Source organism: Ciconia boyciana, chromosome 5 (assembly GCF_034638445.1).
Source record: "Ciconia boyciana chromosome 5, ASM3463844v1, whole genome shotgun sequence".
Taxonomy (NCBI): domain Eukaryota; kingdom Metazoa; phylum Chordata; class Aves; order Ciconiiformes; family Ciconiidae; genus Ciconia; species Ciconia boyciana.
Window position 1 is genome coordinate 83,401,090 of NC_132938.1, and position 14,387 is coordinate 83,415,476.

The 14,387-nt window shown below is 42.5% G+C and overlaps 1 protein-coding gene across 2 annotated transcripts; it reads right to left on the reverse strand.

The window, feature by feature from the left end:
• Positions 1-604: 604 nt before the first annotated feature.
• Positions 605-13,625, reverse strand: NAAA (N-acylethanolamine acid amidase). Of its 2 annotated transcripts, XM_072863436.1 has the most exons (11): positions 13,367-13,625; positions 12,505-12,669; positions 10,522-10,648; positions 9,654-9,744; positions 6,598-6,674; positions 4,999-5,171; positions 4,057-4,119; positions 3,413-3,479; positions 2,830-2,858; positions 1,790-1,871; positions 605-954 (listed from the first exon to the last, which is right to left on the reverse strand). In XM_072863436.1, the coding sequence occupies exons 1-10, from the start codon at positions 13,546-13,548 to the stop codon at positions 1,796-1,798; spliced, it is 1,050 nt and encodes a 349-aa protein (XP_072719537.1). In that variant the 5' UTR covers positions 13,549-13,625; the 3' UTR covers positions 605-954; positions 1,790-1,795. The 2 variants fall into 2 exon arrangements, 1 of the variants encoding a protein (XP_072719537.1); XR_012042845.1 differs by lacking the exon at positions 2,830-2,858.
• Positions 13,626-14,387: the final 762 nt, after the last annotated feature.

Here is a 14,387-nt window from a genome sequence, read left to right on the forward strand (position 1 = left end):
AGCTATGCAGGCAGTGGTCAGACACTGGAACAGGCTTCCTCGAGAGGCTGTTGATGCCCCAAACCCGGCCGTGTTCAAGAGGCATTTGGACAATGCCCTTCATAGCATGCTTTAACTTTTTGTCAGCGCTGAAGTGGTCAGGCAATTGGACTAGGAAGGGACCTACAGTGCTCACCAACTGAAATATTCTATTCTATACTCTCAGTCACCTTTCATAAGCCTACTAAAAACAGCTGAAGAGCCTGTGCACCAGAGACCCACAGCTGAAGGGGAGAGAGACTGCCTGCAGTGGAATTCACACTATGAAATGTCACATTCCTTTGCACTGACACAATTTTTGTGTTGAGAAAGGTCCCACAGAGCATGTCAGGACAGGATGGCCAAACTGATGCGGTTCAACAAGGGCTTAAACAGTACCAGGACCTCTGGGGACCCTGTTCTGCAATTATAATATGGTTCTGCAGAGCTCTGTTTGGTCTGCCCGCTCCCCCAGTCCACTTATCTCTGGGCATAGCATCTGACCCTGTGAGGCTCATGAGCACAAGCCCCTCACTGCTCAGGGAAAAGCACAATGACATTAGGGATAACGCCACAAGTCTTCATAAATCAAGCAGCTGCATATTTTTATTTCCTTATATTCAGACCTACAGTCCACACAAAACATGAAATTTTTTTATTAGTCAGCACATAAGTACATTCAAGTTGCACAACTCTTTACAAAAACAATAAAAGCAGTTTTTAGCCATCAACATCTGCTAGAACATCAATGTAATTACAGTAAAATCAAACTTCCATTACAGTTAATTAACAGTACCATCTGCAACACTTTAAATAATTAACAAGTCATTATTTCCTGAATGGTTCACATAATTAATAAGCCAAAACAGCTGTACTGCTGGTGAGAGTGATTTTAAAAGCATGTGCCAGTCTTGGAAAGCTTCAGCTTTTCACTGTCTGTTGAAATAAACACATAGATAAATAGATAAATAAGAGAGCACAGGTTTGTACAGAGCTAAGAAAGAAACAAACTCTTCAGAATCTCTAAAAGAAAGGAATTACTCTTGCTAAAATCAAATGTCCAATATAACTGCTACAAATGTAATACTAATGAGAGTTTTAAAACCTATTAAAACTGGAATGCAGCTTCTTGTGCTCCTGGCAAGACCAGGCAACCAGAGTTTCTTGGAATAGAAATAAATGTAACTTAGTATCTTTCTCTGAACACATTAAAGCTACCACGTGAGGCACCTTCTGAGTTCAAGCACTTGGACTTTTTCCTGCAAGTTCACAAGACAACACCCTCAAAGGATGCTGATGTTCCATCGCCTGCGAACGGCTGTCACAAATTAAGCTTGATCTTTCTTGGTGCCAAGTGCACCAACCCTTCCTGCTGGGATTCAGTTCACTCTGGCAGGGCTTACTGTCAGAATCAACAACCTGGAGACATGTGAAATGTATCGCAGTACTGGGACTGGTAAAAATAACAGCTAAAACGTTCACAGAGGGAACCTCTACCTTTAGGTCTCAACACCACCCACGCCTTCCTCTCTGATAAAGCACTTTTCCTAAGATAATCTCCAAGGGTTTTGCAAAGAAAGTCAATACCTAACTCTATCTCTAAAACAACAAGGGAAGGTATTTACCCAAGGTCAATAAGCAAACCAAGGGGAGAAGCAGGAATTCAGACTAGGTCACCTGAGTGCCGCTGCAGTGCTTTGTCCCTCAGTGACCCTTCAGCTGAAATTTTTATTTCAGTACAAGTAGCTAGGAGTACCAGCATGCTACTTACACCTCTTCACTTCACAGTTCTGATCCATGTCTGGTACTTATCTGGAAGTGCAGCGCTCATTACTGTGGTATACACTGTGTTACTGGTAGGGAAAGAGGAAAAGAGTAAATGACATTCCGAGGGCAAGAAAATTAATTTATACAACTAGCAAAGCAGCAGAACAAATTTTAGTGGAAACAAACATTCTGCTTAGGTACAGAAGGGTTTGAAAAAGTGGGAAAGAGACTGATAAAAATGAAGGCTGCTGGCACAAATTTTTAGTATTTTTTTCCCCAGTTAGTACAGCAAAGGAACTGTATTTCAACATCCATTTGATCACTGTATTAAAAAATCAGTATTGCTAATCTTAGCAGTCGCACAGATATAATCTTCTCCTTTCCATATTTCCTCACATTTATAAGACAGAGGAGAGGAAGTCCTGGTATTAACTTTGAAGAAGCCATTGCCGAGCTCTAATGTGAATGACTGATCCAGAGAATATACTGAACTCCATATAAAAGTAAAACAAAACAGGATAACCTGCAAAGGTGCAATTTGTGGAACAATGCAGAACAATCATGGTATACAGAAATCAATCTCTCTTAAAAATCCAGTAAATGGTACCTAAAAGCTATGTCCCCATTTACTATTTTTTTTCCTTTGTACACATCAAGCAGAGCTACATCAGAAACTCCAGAGACAGCCATTTGCAGTGTTAACACAAATCCAAAGGTTCCAAAAGCAAAAGGCACAAATGACTCGGCAGAAAGTCCAGCTGCTCCTCTAAGCAGTCATTTGTTTCACTACTACAAAGGAACTTCCCATGACCAGACCGAGCCTAACAAAGTATAGTTTCTTGGCTAAAGTGGTAGACAAAAGAGGAAGAGTGCTGTGGAAGCACCAATAGAGTGCCACGCACACAAGCAGAAATCTAAGCCGGGGAACAACAAGATAACTCAGATGCACGCATAGGAAAATCCTAAGGAAGTTTGTGATTGACTTTTAAATGGCCTGAGGCATGGCAGGAGGCGCTGATTAACATCTCTGAATCTAATACTTACTTGTTTAAGACTGGCTTCACTGACAACACCTGTACAGAAAGTTTGAAGAGTTGTCATTTTGGTAAATGAAGAGGGAATTAAAAGGCTATTTAGAAACAGCAGTAGGATGAAGTTATGCAAATGCATAATGCCAAGTCAAGGATTTCTCTTGCTGTTTTTTTTTTTAAACATCAGATCATTTTACAAAAATATTTGTTAAAAGCCCTCTGAAATACGCAACATTTAAGTTCTCAAAACTAACTGGTAAATATCACTCATGCTTAACACTTTATCTGCCTGCTGTAATATTTATAATTGTGCTTGAAATAAGGAACTGCTCAAAGATGATGGCGGTGGGATTCACCTCTTGCACTTTCCCCTTGGATTGGCAGACTATTACAAAATGCCTACGCAAGGGAGTTCAGAAACATCTTAACCAACAAACTTAGCAGTCTTAAAACTCTCCAGACATGGTTGTGCAGTACACCTTTTTCACCATGCCTTCCCTGCACAGCTTTTAAATCCCTGACAAAAATGCAACTGCACTTCTGCTTTGAAAAAGACTTTTGAGTCAAAGTCACAATGCAGAATTTAAAAGAAATACCTTAAAGAGTGTATCAAAATTGATGTGCTGCTGTCCAGTAGCATTGAGAGCCTTGATGGCTGGAGTTCTGCAGGAAAACAACACAGTATCATTAAACACACTTTGGTGTTCCAAAGGCTACAAAACACCAACGTGAAAAATTTCTCACCAAAGGGCTTCACATTGAAATGCTTGCTGTGGCCTAAAATCATCCAGAGTGCTGTGTGACTGAGTCCAGTCTCACATTGCTGAAGCTACTCCATTACTACACCACTGAGTACAGACCATCAGCTTTTTGTGTACTACACAGCCTAAAGATTCTATGATGTCTGCGAGCGCCTTCCTAATGCCATCAAATACTTTTTCACTGTGAATCTAAATCCTGTAACTTTTACAAAACTTTGCTTTATAAAGAAATGTTTGGTACATGCCTTATCCTTGCAACTTCTCATCTTTTATGCCATTCCATGCCACACAGACTTTGCTTTGACATATGCAAATATTGCTCTTCACCCTATCTGTCCCCTTTTGAGTGGCATTACAGGAACTGAACAAGCTGCCTGCTCAATGAGCCAACACCTGCTCAGAGAAGAAAACACCCTAGTCTCTGAGCTTTTTCAAAAGAAAAGTTGTTATCTCACCACAGAGCTCCAAACTAAATTTACCTTCGATCATCAAACGGAGGAGGGGTAGTCCAATGGTCATAGTTTGTCTCCACACGAAACCACCTATAACACAACACACAAACATAAAAGCAAACAAAAAGGCTAATCAGCAGGTAATTTATAAAGGCCAAGAATCAGTATCTCTGTATTGGCAAAAGAAAAAAAACCTCCCTCAAAAGCCTTTTTCCTGTGTCTCTTGCAAGCCCGAGGGATCCTATGTTGATACACATGGCAGCCTTTACCATAAACTACTCAACACAAATGAAAAAGGAGCAGCCTCTGAACTCCTGCTGGCGTCAGTGACAAAACTACTCCTGACTACAATAAAAGCAAGATCAGACCTTTAAAGAGATGATCAGAGAAAAGATTATGGGTATGCGTACGATGCAGCCTGCAGCATTCAGTTTGGGGTACACAGAGCCAACAGGCCATCTGGCTGTTGCCAAGCCAGTATTTACTGGCTGACTGTAGTCATTAAGTGCCTTTTTTCACCGCAGGGCAAATATTTAGGATCTCCTTCATACGTTAGGCTGCTGATTTCACAAAACTGATAGGAACAGTTATTTTTGAGCCTTCAACCTTTCTACCACACTGGGTCAAAACTAATTTGGCAGTGCTGAATTTACTGGTGCAATACTTGGCAGACAGAGAGGAAAAGCCCTCAAGTCTTGTCTTGTTTGGAATCTGGCTAAAAAATAAACACATACAGATCCTTTTTCCACCCTTGACCCGCTGGACTGCCCCACCCTGACAAGGTGGTATGATTCCTTATCAATGAGAAGGGACTGGGGTTCCTTTCAGAGGCTTTCAAGCTTTCCCTGTCCAGCTGTAAGCATTAGTAAGAGATGAGCCTGGGGGTCTCAAGAAAGTTATGTCTCTAACCCTGCCTACCACTCAGGAGGGAATATGAAAAAACAAAATAAACCATTTTTTTCTACTTACGCTCCACCTAAAGGATCGAGAGGCCAGAGATCTGCTGGCCCTCTTCTATTCCTCGTTATAACCATGCCTTCTTTGGGCGATACGCCTCCTACAATATAGTAAACTTCAGCAATGATGGGAATGCCCGCTAGTCTGAGAACAGCTGACTGAAAGTCCTCTGCTCTGCTCAGGGTCTAATGCAAAAAGGAGATCACAGTGAAACAAAGATCACAGAGCACGGTCAAGAACAAAAACGAGCACCGGGACATCTTAAAATGAAGAAAAGGTCCAGCTTTTTTGAAAATAGCAATTAACTGTAAAGTGCTACTTGAAAATATTTCCCTGAAAATAGTTTTCCAAATGACTTGCATATGACTTGCAATGTTATGCAATGACTTGCATATGAATGTGAAATGCGTACGACTAGTAAATGAACTCATTAATCCCAGCTTTGCAAATATTCAAAGAAAACAGTAAGTATACATACACATATCCACACATGTATATGTACACCTATGTATATGGTTAAAAGTGAAAAAAGCTGAAAAATCGGCCATTCAAAAAAGACAGAGGCATGTCCCTACTCTGCAAATTCAATCCTCAGCAAAGTCTTTCAATGTGAACAATGGGATAGATGAAAGTGCATGAAAAGGGGAAAAAACCCACTCCCCGTCTTTGCCTAGCCAGCGGTTTAAGAGGACTCAGGTAACCATGGTGAATAAGGCAGAGACCTTGCTTACAGCAAGCCTGGCTTCTCCTGCCATAACCAGGTAACTAACTTAGCATAAACTGACAGTTCCACCACAGCTAGTGAAGCTACTATTTTCAGGCATAGGGCCACAACCTACTAAAGTACATCTTTAAAAATGAATGCTGTGCAGGAACTAAAAACAAATATGGAGAACATGCATCAAACAAAATTGATCAGAAAGACAGGGAAAGCCCTGGCAAACAATTAATTATTTCTGAGAGCAACACTGCAGCTAGTAGTTTCGAGTCACAGCCTCAAGTCACATCTCAAACTCAAAAACTATAAACAATAAAGTCTCCAGTAGACATTCCAGTTCTGCAGGGAGTTCACCCACAAACCACATCATTCATGTTTACTGTAAATCATAAATCTGAGAAGCAGCAGACCTGTTTTATCTTAGTAGTACCCTAACACAATATTCATAAAACGTGCTGTACAAAACACCAGTCTAACTCCTGCCGCTCACCAGTGAGCTCTACATTTTTAATATGGTAACATACCAAACGTAGTGTAAAACAACCACTGGGTCAGATACTAACCATCTAAGTGGAGTGCAGCTGCCTCCGTTTGTTGAATTACAAATCACAGCTACCTGAAATACTCTCTAGGAAGGAAGTCTTTGCACAGCTTCTCAAAGACTTTTGGCATTGATTAGAGATTGCCCTCCTGAAGGACTGGAATTGCCTCTCTCATATACATTGCTGGCAATTTAGGGACAATACCTATCCCCTCTAATGAAATGCAATTCATTTCTTATCAATTTATTGAATTTTCTGTGAAACTAAAAGTTGGAACATCAAATTTACCAGGAGTTTTTAAGTACAAATGACATTGCCGTGAAATATGAGAAAATTACTCGGTACACTTACATCTCGGACAAGCCAGCTGACAGGGTAATTCCGATTCAGAAAAGCAGCTATTGCATTTTCCCACCATCTACCACCCGCTGGAAAATAAAGGAAAAATCACTATACGTGCATGTTACATAGTACGCTCTGTGAAATCTATCCTCCCACCTTCCCTTCTTCTCCATGTCCCGTCTCTAGCTCTGCAATCTTTCCCTCTACTGCATTACAAAAGATCAGTGCAATAAATTCAGTAATTCTCTGACTATACCACTATCATAAAAACACCAAAGTTAGGCAGCTTATACCGAACTGACAAAGCACACACCATCTCAAAGTCATCGGAGCCTCTGTACCATCTTGAGCTTATCAACACTGTTTAGAACGCTGAATGCTTACAGTGCTCCCTTTCTTTTGTATTACTTTACTGTTTTCTATACATAAAATATGCAGGATGTGCTGCATAAACAGGCTAACATACCCTGGCAAGCCCTCATTTACAAAATTTGTCTTTCAAATGCTCCGTTTTCTGTATCATTAGATTGAAGTACCACAGAAAGCTAAATCCTCAGTGAAAGAGGGCAGCTACGTATCAGCGTAAAAAGTCAACATTTCAGGAGAAGGGCTAACAAAGAGCCTAACATCTAGCTTAAACTACAGGTAAAATATAAATAGACAACATAATCCCAACTGAAGTTCAACCAGGGCAGCTGGATTAACACCCCTGCTTTCCAGAATGCATCTCAGACCTGTAATGACAGGAGTGATCATTATCTTGGCTTTCTGGTGTCTTCTGAAAGGTACAATATTCCTGTGACCAGTGCCATAAGAGAGTGCCATAAAATGGTAGGGAGTCTGAGGTACAGTGAACAATAAAGAAGACATGTTCAGCACTGTACAGAGAATATGCAGTATCTCTCAGAACTTGCCAGCGCTAGCAATTTCAATCAAAAACTATCACATTCCTTTCAGTATTGATAACTTGCTAGCTGCTCAGTTTTTAAACCGATTTTATTCATACCTGAATGATAAACAATGAAGAGTCAAAGGTGACTGTAACAGGGACTAGCACTTTGTAACACATATTTCCAGAAGTATTGCAGGTCTATTCATATGATATGACAGTCTACATCTGTCAGCTCAAATATTAGCATTAATCACCTCATTATTCATCTTCCTGAAATATTACAACAGGAAGAATTACACAGAAATAATGAAACAGCTAAAAAAGAGGTAGTGATAGTGTTAGAAGAACTAAGAAAAACAGAAGGGCAAATTTATAATTATTCATATGCCAAAACCAGAAAAAGCCAGCAGAAGCAATATGCTTGTCACTTGATAGACCTTCACCCTAATTTAAAGTCATCCCCCTTTCCAGCTATAGTTCACATGCTGGTTTCCCTAAATTTTTAGTTCAGCTGTACAGTGACAGATAAAGCAGCAAGCAGTCAGCAGCAACTGATTTACAGGAGCACGGCGTGTGTTGAGTGAATTACTATTGCCTGGAGTTAAAAAGTGACTGAAGTCGAGGCACACAGGTGGATGACAGCAGATCAGCTCCTGACGGACAAGAGGGGCCCCTCACACACAAAAGTTTGCAGTACTTGATTCTCCATCAGAATCGGGAGAACAGAATGGGTTTGTGCATGGACAGAACCATCTCACTGTTGTGTCAGATGATCCTTAAACTGAAGGTTGAAGCACACTGCTGAAAAACAGCAGGGAGAACAGGATGGCACTGGTTTTGTCCCCAAATTGTGCCTGTTCACAGACATAGGACTTCGGTCCTCAATATTTTCTAAATCTAGCCTTTTGCAAAGACTCGATACACTTAAGACTTTACTTCCAAGCTGATGCTAGTATGAACTGAAAGCAGTCTGCATCTCTCAGTATCAGCCCAGGACGCTCCAGTTTGGAAAGGATTAAATAACTACACTAGCGTCAGAAGCAGGCTCTTAAAAAAAATTCGAGTGTAAACTATGGAAAGAATCTAGTGAATGCAACAAGGCAGTATTAACAAAGGAAACAGGAATCAAAAGGTGCACGTGCTCCACAGCAGAATCTCTACTCGTAGAGATAATGAATACGTATATAGCGTATACAGTGACTAGTGTTTGCATAACGTAAAAAAAAATTTCAAAACCAAAAGATTGTCTAATTAAAAGATTCAAAAGAAAAGAAAAATTGCTTACCACAATCACAAGTGAAAAATAAACATTTATTGTAAATGTTGGTTCCAATTCGGACTACATTGTTTCCAGTCCTAACAAACAGCTAATAAAGAACAGAAAAGAGTCTCTGCTTCTTAAAAAGAAAAGAAAAAAGAAAAGACAAGACAAGAAAAAAGAGGGGGGAAGGGATGGAAGAGGCAAACCCAAGCTCTGAGTTGGACATAGCTATCAGTATCTGTGAAACTAAAGCGCTGATGGAAAGGCAGTGACCCTTCCTCTGCCTTCCTGGCTGTTACAAGCCCTTCTATTGTCAAGTTTTAGTTCTCAGTAGTGACATCTCTCAACTTTCCTCTACTACCACATCTTTCCTCAGCCGCCTTTCCAGTATCTCCATGCATTCTCTGAAGCCCTGCTGCCTTTCCCCTAGATCTCTCACACTCTCATGCTTCTCTTCCCATCCTCTCCTTCAAGCTGCCTTATGGGGACAGAGAAACATGGAATACAGAGGAAGGAACAGAGAACTAGGAAAGCAGCCGTTTATTTGCTACACACAAATGTATCTTTTTCTCTCAACCCCTACTCTGCCATCTCCAATCATGTCTCTTGAAAAGACCACATGAATTTGTCTCCGAGGGCTTTCCCCAAGGTTCTCTGTGTCCTGTGACACTTTTCAAGCTCAGATGACACCGTGCTGACAAACAAAGGCCTTTCTCCTATGCAGCAGCCAAAAACTGGCAGCATGTGTGCTTTCACCCCTGAGGGCCAGAGAAGTCATTAGATTTCAGCTCCTTCCTGCCAACCTTAATCGTATTTTTCTCTCTGAGAGAATGTGAGAGAAGGTCCAGAGCACGCAACAATCAACTGAAATAGCGTACATAACGTCAAGTGCGGGAGAGAGATTTATTTTACCTCGTTCATCACCGGAGATCGTGAACTTGTGTGGACTTTGTCCGGTCCATAAGCCTACGTAACCAAGAAACGTGGTGCCTTGATACGCTATCTGAAACCAGGAAACAAGCAGTATTTTAGCATTCCGGAACAGAACGCTACTTACAAGTAGGCAACATTCTGAAGCGGCATCCTGTACTTTTTCCTGTGACTTTCATACATAAGTTGCTATAAAAAACATTGCTTTAAATTACAGTAAAACTTGCAAAGTAAATTATAAGACGACTCCGAGGACCAAAATTCACTGTATTTAATTCCTTAATGATCACCGACTGCTGCGAAAGTTTTGCTCAAGTTAGTGAGTACCCAAGCAAGAAACAAACAAAGAATTCTCCATTTGCAAAACAGACTAAAGAATATTAAGAAAATCACACTAACGAGGACCGCACCAGCAACTAGTTCATTTTGGGAAATTTTCATCCAAAACACACACATTGGTCACAAAAATTAACAAGGCCTTAGAAAAAAGCCTTAGAATCAGTCCCTGCCAAAACTGATCTCTTATCTCTGTTCTCTAGTATTTCTTTCCTTTCTTAATATCTTGACATTTCCTTCTTTCAACATCTCTTTCCAAATAACGATCTTGAGATACGAGATTATGCTGTTCTATTTGTTCCAGTTTATCACCACAAACTGGATGTCCAGAAAGCAAAGAAAATCAGCATTCATCCCGCATTCCTAGAGAGAGTGACTGCGGTGCTCTAATAATCCAGTGAACTTGGGATGGGAACCACGTTCCTACACTAAATCCCACTGCCTAGGCAGCTGAACGACCATACCCCGTTCCTTCATGGAATACCACCCAGCCACATCAACCAGCAGATCGTACCTGCCCACTTTTTATAAACCGCACATCAATCGTAATCTTGCTTAATATATCGACAAAATCGTAATCCAGGTTCCGACCATGGTAAATGTTTCCTTTGTCATCCTGAGCAACAATACTAGTACAGAACCTTCAAAAACAAAAAGGAGAAAGAATGATTTAAGAAAAAGCTATGACAATGTTTTCAGTATTATAGTTGAATTAGCTCAACATTTCAGGAGTAACTGAGTTGCTCTTCTGCAAAGTATTTTATTAATGTAAGCATGCAAATAGGAGTTCGCATTATATCATTAACACTTAGGCTTCCCAACCTGAGAGAATAGTCTCATCCTATACTTTTTGATAAAATTTCTTACAAGTTTTAACTTAAAATTGGAAAAAAAAAAGGGGGGTCAGAATGGTTTGACTGAAGCTCTGCATAACTACACAACACTATGATGTCCTATATGACGTATGCACGATATCCATACGGGAAAGTCCTTTCCCCCAGAGTCTAACATAAAAAACTGTACAATACTTAACTTATCAGGTCCCACCTGGCTCAGAAAGCCAAAAGCTGCACTACTGTCCACATCAGGGCAGATATTATACACCAGGTAGGAAGCAGCATTTCCACTTGGGAAAAATGTCATTATTTTACTTCTTTTCTAATTCGAGATGAAAAGCTGACATCTAAAATTGTCCACAAAGTATCAGTCTGAAACTATCTGGATTTCATTTTGACAATTATAGATTATTTCATTTCAATTTGGACCCCATTTATATTTTTAATCACAACTAGATAGAAAGTTCAAACAAAGTCCTTTCAAACTGAAAACATGAGTTGTTGTTAAAGCATCAGCCATTTCAATAATAGTCTAACCTCTTTAGAACAGGAAGAGTGCTGAAATTGCTTTTTTAATAACAGTTTCAGCTTCGTTGAAACAGGCTTTTTTGAGATATATTGAATTTGCAAGGAATTAAAAATGTATTTTCTCTGGAGTTATGAGTTTGTCATTCCAGTGATACATAGCACTGTCTTTCAAAACTATAAAGGTAAAAAATTTTGCAGACAAGTAGTTTGTTCCCGGTTGATGTTTTTTCTTTAGTATCGTTAGAGCTGAGAAACTTAAAATTTCATGGGCCTTACCAGGGCTAAGAATGATAAGTGTCCTCTGTGAAATACCAAGAAAGCTAGCATTTAAATTACTGTCTTATTGATTATTAATCCTTTTTTTTAAAAAAAAAAAGATAACTTAAACTGAACACAACACATTAAGAAAAATAATAATCAAAATGCATACAAGTGGCTGTATACACCTGTTTGGTTTTTTTTTAAACCTATATGGAGAAATATTTTTAGGATCCTCACAGGCAACACCAAGAGTTTATTATTCTCCTGCACATGCGTCTAGGGCAAAAAAAAGACAATGAAACTGAGTATTTTTTCCACAGAGGTTTTGTCTGCTGTCATAAAGATATTACATCCATTTTCCATTATGCAAATCAAAAAAGTACATTATACAGTCATTGTGAACGTTCATCCAGAAAATGGTTTGGAAGCAACTTCATCTCAGATGAATGGTTAAGATAATTAGGTTGCAACTAATTCTTCTAGTTTCCTTTTTAGTGAAATATGACAATTTAAACGACACAAGAGTACATTACATGATCTTTGACGATAAATGAAGCCAAATACTTTGAATAAGTGGCCCTTCCTTAATAGCAGGAATTACTTTCATACTTTTATACATTTATACAGATATACATACACAAAAACATTACAGCTACACGTTACTTTTATTAACAAATAAAAATACTGCTCTGCGTTTCTTGTTCAATTCAGGATACAAACTGCTTAATAAGAATGAAACGTTCCAGCTGAACGTATGAAAGTGTGAAAACGAACAGTGCAAATCATCTGCCATGTGCCTTCACCTCCCACGCTGAACTAAAATGAATCTCTACATGCATTTCTACCAGATTCTGTAAGAACCAGACACTTACGCAGTAGATTCATAGGCAAAGTTAAGCAGGACTCCATCTCCAAGACTTACTCCCAGTGCTTTGCACAGTCCCCGAATTTCCCCTGCGAAGGGCTGTGGCATAAAGAACTCCAGTTCTGCTGCTATCGGCCGAATAACTTCGTGGACCCATTTTGGTACACTTTCACTGCAAAACACACTCAAGGCATTAGCTGAGGAAGAGACAAAAAGGTTTGCAACTTACACCCGGCAATCAGATACTCAAGGCGTCTGCCACTTCTCTGATCAGCCTGTCCCAGTCGATGCTGACCAGCCATTAGCAGCCTATCCCGCGCTGTATCGGACATCCCTGCATCCCATCCCTCACCGAGTCTCATCAGCTTCTGCACACCCCCAAAGAAGCCGGCACAACCCCATCAAGCCATTCGGCACAGGCTTCCTACTTGTGAGATTTTTTTATTCCTACCAGGGATCTCCCCAGCCCGTCCTCTGACAGGTTCCTAAGCGTACGCGGAATGCAGTAGTATTGGGTTAACACCCAGAAAACCCCTGAATTTTTGAGTTCAGAGAAGTTCAGCAGCCGCGCAGCATCCCTTCGCCCAGGCCCCGCAGCAGCGAGTCTGGCGGGGGCACGACAAGGGCTCCGCGGCGCTGGGGTGAAGGGAAAGCGGGCCCTGGCCCGGTCCCGCTGCCGGCACAGCCGCGGGAGGAGCGGCGGGCACCGGGGCTGCCCCTCACGCCGCTCCACCGGGGGTGAAGGGCTGGCCTGCGGAGCGGCGGGCACGGCGCTGCCCCCTCGGCCCCAGCCGCGGCCATTTCACACCCCCGGAGCTGCCCCGTGCCGAGGAGGGGGCTGCCGCGCCCCGCCGCCGCCCCACACTCACTCGATCACCCGTGCGACGGCGGCGCGCAGGAAGGCGGGATCGAAGTGCCGCAGCACCGGCAGCCAGCGCTCCTCGGCGGGGCTGTCCAGGCTCACGTTACACAGCAGCGGGGCCGCCGCAGGGCGAGCCGGAGCCGCCGCCACCGCCCCGCACAGCAGCACCAGCAGCCCCCACAGCCGCATGGCGCTGGACGCCGCCGCCGGTGGGCACCCCGGCCCCAAAGCCTCCCCGCCCGCCGGGGGCGGCCCGAGGAGAAGGGCCGGGACATGGCGGCGGCCCAGAGCGCTGCGGGCGGGGACCGCCCTCCTCGCGCGCCCGCCCCGAGGCGTTAAGGGCCGGCCGCGCGCGGCCTAACGGCCGTCCTTCACCCTCCCCGGGGAACGTCGTCCCGTCGCCTCAGAGAAAGCGAGGGGTCTGCCGCCGGGCGTTCGGCCGCTCCCGGCCCGGGAGGGCGAACGGCCCCCCGCCCGCAGCATGGCCCACGCCCGCAGCTGTCACTTCAGCAGTGGGACAGGTAGGACACGACGGACAGCGTAATGAAAATACAACGGAAAAAAAAAGGGGAGAAGCTGGGGGTGAACGTGTATGTTTCATTTCCCCTGTGTTTCAGGAAACAGTTCAGAAAAGGCAGTCCAATAGTCTCATTTTTAAGAGTAGGGTAGAGGAGACAGCCACACACGTAATGGCAACCAGGCAAAACTCAGCTTGCTGAATGCCACTGCTAGGCTCTAAACAAGGGGAGAAGGGAAGAGAGGAGACGAGGCACTAGTCCTCAGCTCAAAGACGACAACACATTAATTGCCTCTCCCTTTCAACCTCACAAGTCATTATTTTTTGGACACATGCACATAAAGGGAAAAGTAGGAATAAGGGGGGTTTAGACAAGGGCATATTGTACTCTCCATCTCGTCCCCTTATGGTCGTCTCTTCAGCCCCTGCTCCACACTCCCTCTTCCGTACCACTACAGCTCCTCTGCATCCATTTGCCTCTCCAGCTCCCAGATACATATCCTGCACCTGC